Source organism: Cololabis saira, chromosome 16, assembly GCF_033807715.1.
Source record: "Cololabis saira isolate AMF1-May2022 chromosome 16, fColSai1.1, whole genome shotgun sequence".
Classification (NCBI taxonomy): Eukaryota; Metazoa; Chordata; class Actinopteri; order Beloniformes; family Belonidae; genus Cololabis; species Cololabis saira.
Window position 1 is genome coordinate 6219295 of NC_084602.1, and position 6181 is coordinate 6225475.

Sequence of the window (6181 nt, forward strand, 5' to 3'; positions counted from 1 at the left end):
CATGAGATTTCATAACTTAATATGGCTCTTTCACACATTTTGGGTTTAGACCCCTGGTGTAGACTGAGAACCAGTGAGCTGCTCTTTTCTGAATGGGGCTCCTGGCCCCGCCCCCGGCCTCCTATTGGCTGAGGGGCTCTATCAGCTGTGGGGCCTTTATTCTATTAAAGCTCCTAAATTCCCCCCTGTCCTCCCTGACACTTGCTGGTGCCGCCTGCACGTCCCCGAGAGAGCGTTTCCTTGGGATTTCCTTGGGGAGTGATGAACTCCGTGGAGCCTCAGCCGCACCACCACCACCAGCACCAGAACCAGCACCAGCTCCTCCACAAGGGCCCCCCGGAGCCCCCGGCCCCGGACATGGTGTACTGCGACAGCCTGGCCAGCGTGTACCAGCAGCAGAGCCTGCCGGCCGGCCCCGGCCAGAGGGCCGGCTACGGCTCCTCTGTCCTGGGGGACTACGGCTCGTCCCCGGGCCCCCACAGCGGCCCCTACCTGTGGCCCGTCGGCGCGTCCGCGTCCTACCTGCACGGCGGCGGCGCGCCCTTCATGCCGCCCGCCTACGGCGCGCAGCGGCCGTTCCTGGGCGGCTCGCAGCCCGGCTTCGGGGCCGGCTTCGGCGGCCCCGCGGTGCCGGACCTGGGCTGGCTGTCCATCGCCAGCCAGGAGGAGCTGCTGAAGCTGGTGCGGCCGCCCTACTCCTACTCCGCGCTCATCGCCATGGCCATCCAGAACGCGCACGAGAAGAAGCTGACGCTCAGCCAGATCTACCAGTACGTGGCCGACAACTTCCCCTTCTACAAGAAGAGCAAGGCCGGCTGGCAGAACTCCATCCGCCACAACCTGTCCCTGAACGACTGCTTCAAGAAGGTGCCGAGGGACGAGGACGACCCGGGTAAGAACCTGCGGAGAAATGCGCTCTGAGACTCCTGCATCACCTGTAGACAGAACTGGAGTTGAGGGGGGTGAGGGGGGAAAATTGAAATAAAAACGGTCAAAATCATCCCCCCTGTAAAAACTGCAACATTTAGAGTCATCACCAGAAAAATATCACCAGAAAAATAACTTATTTGACAATTTTCACCTGTTTCAAGTCAATTTTCACTTGAAATAAGTAGAAAAATCTGCCAGTGGGACAAGATTTATCTTCTTATTACAAGCAAAAAAATCTTGTTCCACTGGCAGATTTTTCTACTCATTTCAAGTGAAAATTGACTTGAAACAGGTGAAAATTGTCAAATAAGTTATTTTTCTGGTGTTATTTTTCTGGTCATGACTCTAAATGTTGCAGTTTTACACGGAGAAGTGAAAATCTACTTGAAACAGGTGAAAATTGTTGTTTTTTCCAGTGATGAGTCTTGTTTTAAGTGTAATGAGATTTTTTTTACTAAAATGAGACATTTTAACTAGAAATAAGACAAATATTCTTGTTAAGATTGTGAGTTTTTGCAGTGATCCATTTTACTTATCCTATGAAGGACAGTCATATTGATAAATTCAGAAAAGTGTTTTTTATTGTTGTGTTTTGATGTATTTGATGTAAGCCCAGTGGATATTTAAAGCTTACAGAAGGCTGCATTTAACTGCTGCTATGTCATTCCTGCAGTATTTGTAATATATCATATTATTTGTAATCAGCACAAATTATCTGTCCCCATATGATAAAATCCACCATCCCCCCGATTGTTTTTTACAACTCGAGCACTGCCTGTATATACAGTATACAGTATACAAAATAGATAGATAGATAGATAGATAGATAGATAGATAGATAGATAGATAGATAGATAGATAGATAGATAGATAGATAGATAGATAGATAGATAGATAGATAGATAGATAGTCAACTTTTTTGCATGAGATTATTATGTAGATCAAGAAAGACTAGTCTTTGTATAAACTACTTAATTTTTTATATGTAAATAATACATTTTGCAAGTACAGTCAACTTAATTGTGTTAAGTTTACTTTATTTATCAAAATTAAGTTGACTTTACTTTGTACATACTAAAAATGAAATAATTTATACAAAGACTAGTCTTTCTCTATCTACATAAAAATCTCATGCGAAAAAGTTGCCTTAATTTTTTTTAAAGTAAATCAAGCAAGATATTTTTTACTGTGGTGTTCTACTTAAACACATAAAGCATGTTTCATCTAAACGTTGGTCAATCTGCCCAGTAGATTAAAATTGTTTTTGAACAAATGCAGATTAAGTTCAAAACTAGATTTATTCATGTAAAGCAACAAACTTCATTTTTAATTGATAATATCACAGATTTAAATATGTTATATTTACATGCGCTTAGATACATTTATTTCAGTGTAGATAGATACATATAAAACAACCACACTTCCACTCAGACAATAAAAGCACATTAGTATTAAAATAGACATGAAATGAAAGGTTAAAACAAAGTGCAAAATAGCATATAAAGTGCAAAAATAGCATATAGTCCATGTGGCAGAGGTGAAATGTGTGTGAGTGTGTGAGTGTGTGTGTGTGACTGAGTTCAGGGGGAGTTAAACAGTCTTATTGCTGTGGGGACGAACACACACAATGAAACATTACTTTTTTATTACAACCTTTCTTCCCCCATGCTGTTGCTCCGATGAACTCTCATAACTCAGAGAGTCTCAGAGAAATCAATCACTGTGTAATAATAATAATAATAACAATAATAACAGTAATCATAATAACACAATCTGCTGTAACAATGCACCTTCCAATAATCATAAGAATCATATCTACCTCATTCTGCTGCAGCTTTCACTTTTAAAAAATTGTATATATGTTAATAAGAGCTGTCACTTGTCTATTGTCTATTACCTATTTACCTATTTACTGTAGAGTGAGCGAAAACAACCGAATCAAACCTGACCTGGCCAAATAAACGTATTTCTGATTCTGATTCTAATATAAAGCCAGTTATTAATGAAATATCATCATCAACAATATCCTCAAAGTTCAAATATTGCAATTCTTTAACTAAGACTGTAAAGTGTCATTACCTTCTGGGAAAAAGAAAACAAATTAAAATTTCATGAAAAAAATACATTTGAACTAAAGTATTCTAAAAGTATTCTAAAGTATCATATTCTTATATGACTGCAGCTTGTGTTCCTTCAACATACTTTAGTGCAAAGCTATGCAGGCTGCTTGTACCAGAGTTGCAGGTCAGGAGAGGTGACACAACATTGCAGAAGATAGTTTTTCAGGATAAATGATGATGATTTTTGTAGTTTTACTTATAAGTGTGCAGTCGTGTTTTTCTCAGAAACTTTCTCGTTACAAATGTTTCTCATGAAAGACAAGGCAAGTTTATTTGTATAGCACAATTCAACACAAGCTAATTGAAAGTGCTTTACATCAATATTAAAAGCAGCAAGACACAATTAAACAGTAAATAACAAATAAAATGAAATAAAATGATAAAAGAGGTAAAATAATAAAAAGCACAAGTTGTTAAAAAGTAAGGGCAGTAGAGTACAGCAGGTACATCTCATTCTTAAAATGGCAAGAATTACATTTCTATAGGGTCAAAACGAACAAAGATCGGGTCAAATACAGTATTACAAAAGTAATCTGAAAGGTGGTTAATAAAGCTTTCTAACGTAGTCCCCGTGCCTCCATCAGATTGAGTTCTCCCAACAACCCAGTGAACTAATCACTTTTGTCTCTGTTAAATTAAAGGGAAGGGAAACTACTGGACCTTGGACCCAAACTGTGAAAAGATGTTTGACAACGGCAACTTCCGGCGGAAACGGAAAAGACGGTCGGACCCGAGCGGCGCCGGAGGAGCAGCGGCAGCAGCGAGCAAGTCGGAGGAGCGGGGCCCGACGGCGGGGGCCCCCCCCCTCAAGCCCTCCGACAGCCCCCAGCTGCTGGGCCCTTCCTCCCCGGAGATGGAGCCCATGAACGACAACCACAAAAACTCTTCCCCGTCCCCGTCCGGACTATCCTCGGCCGCGCCGTGCTTCAACAACTTCTACAGCAACATGTCGTCGCTGGGCTCGGGGGCCCCGGGCCGGCAGGGGTCCCTGGGGCTGGTGAACGAGCTGTCCAACAGGAACATAACGGCCCTGAGCCCGTACCAGCAGGACTCGGGGCCGGCGGAGCACGGCGACGGCCTGCACTTTAACCGGGGAGTGTACTACAACACGTTCGGCGGCGCGCAGGGCGGACAGTTCAACAGCCACTTCTACAACAGCTTCAGCGTCAACAGCCTGATCTATCCCCGGGACGGGACCGAGCTGTAGGGGCCGCTCTGAACACTAAACTAAACTTTAAAGCCTACACACATGCGTTTGCCACGCGCAACGGACCGAGCTGGAGGTCGCTCAGCCTCCCGGACTCAAACAAACTCATAAGTGCAGCAGAGAGATTTCTTTTCTACTTTCAGTCAAAAACACTGACTTTGATTTCCCCGCATCGAGCGAGCCTGCAGATCCTGACGGAGGACGATCCAGCTGAGACAATCCTCCACCAGCAGCACACACACTCCAAAGTTGCCTTCGTGACACCACCATTACCTCAAAAACAACAACCACGTGTGACGAGACGGCCCTCCGTCCGCCCGTGGCTTCTCTCTTTAGACACATGCAGTAAGTTTGAAGTGAGAAAGGGCTTGCCTTACCCCCTTATAGCCTTCATGTTGAAACTGCAGCGCGGTGGCTCACAAATATGCTTGATTCATGTGTATTTTTTGTAAATTAAACATAGTTTGTGAATATTTATGCTATTTATGTGAATAGACATTTTTTTACTTGTTGTCCGAACATAGTTTGATTAAAGCAGAAGTATTAGCTGGCAAAGTGCACAGAGAACCGCATCACTAAAACCCATATATCATAAATATACAGTATATATAAACATATATTAAAAAGCTATATCTGGTTTTTGTGATTTCTCTCAGGATACAGTCTGGCAGTTGTTAAATAGCTTTTCTATCTACTATTGTATTTTCTTAATCTTTCTACAGTAGGTGCATCCTACAGGCAGTTTCCCGTGGGTCATGAATAAATACTTTGTGATCTCTACTGAGTTGTTCTGCATCTTTTTGAAGAAGAGCAGCAAGTGTTTTCAGGGCTTCATTGTAAAGTGAACGCGTCCCCCCAGATTTACTTTAATCCCATAATCAATTATTTCTACTCTATTTCACCTCCATGCGCCCTCTCCGCAAGAAACAGACGCAACACAGAACATCTGTACATTTTCAGTTTTTCAAACTCACATTACACACACTCACATTTACATGCATTTTAATCCACGTGTCATTAACATATCCGAGCGCCTTTCGGTTGTTCTTTTCCAGACACGTTTGTTCCGCTTTTGCGACTTAAGGTCAAAGTTACGTGAGATTAAAACTACAACTGCTTCTTTTCTGTCTTCTGTTACTGTAAACCAGAATTTCATGACTGACATGAAGTTAAAAAACAATCTTCATGCATCAGAAATGTGAGGAAATATTCACGCTGTCTTTTTTAAAGCCATTTTCTGGTTGATGGTTGAAAAACCTGCTAAGTGATTCAAAGGGAAGACCAAAAATCTGATCTGTCAGTTCATTTGGATGTAGTTTCCGAGTCTTCACCTCCAAACCTCGCTGTACTTGAAGCAGGATTCTCCGGCTAAGTCCAGAGCGATGGGAGAGCAGCGGTTTCCTCCTGCGTTACACCAGCCTTCTTTTAACCCAGAGTCAAGTAACAAAGTACAAATACTTTGTTACCTTACTTAAGTAGAAATTTTGGTTATCTATACTTCACTGGAGTAATTATTTTTCAGATGACTTTTTACTTTTACTCCTCATATTTTCACGCAATTATCTGTACTTTTTACTCCTTACATTTTAAAAACAGCCTTGTTACTCTATTTCATTTCAGCCTTTAAAAAAAAACTATCCAGTTAAATTGCTCCATCCGGATAGAGTGAATTTGGTTGTGGTTGTTTCAGATGTTCTTGTCCAGTTTTGTTCTTACATCCGTTCCCTCAGATTCCTGCAACTGAACTTGGATGTACATTCCAATAAAGGTTAGGATAAATGATAACATGCCTCTGAAGTTTGACTTTTTGCACCATTACAATACTTATAGGCAACTAGTCATCATATCTCCTGCTCTCTGAAACACATGTTAATGCTCAATAGTACACATACATGGTTCTTTAATATATTTGCATTATACTAAG

The 6181-nt window shown here is 41.9% G+C and overlaps 1 protein-coding gene across 1 annotated transcript; it reads left to right on the plus strand.

The window, feature by feature from the left end:
• Positions 1-218: 218 nt before the first annotated feature.
• Positions 219-5000, plus strand: foxi2 (forkhead box I2). Its single transcript, XM_061743157.1, has 2 exons — positions 219-892; positions 3692-5000. The coding sequence occupies exons 1-2, from the start codon at positions 262-264 to the stop codon at positions 4255-4257; spliced, it is 1197 nt and encodes a 398-aa protein (XP_061599141.1). The 5' UTR covers positions 219-261; the 3' UTR covers positions 4258-5000.
• Positions 5001-6181: the final 1181 nt, after the last annotated feature.

Coding starts and splice junctions, on each gene's coding strand:
- foxi2 (XM_061743157.1), top strand. CDS start 262: ATGAACTCCGTGGAGCCTCAGCCGCACCACCACCACCAGCACCAGAAC. Junction 893..3,691: donor GAGGGACGAGGACGACCCGG/GTAAGAACCTGC, acceptor GTTAAATTAAAG/GGAAGGGAAACTACTGGACC.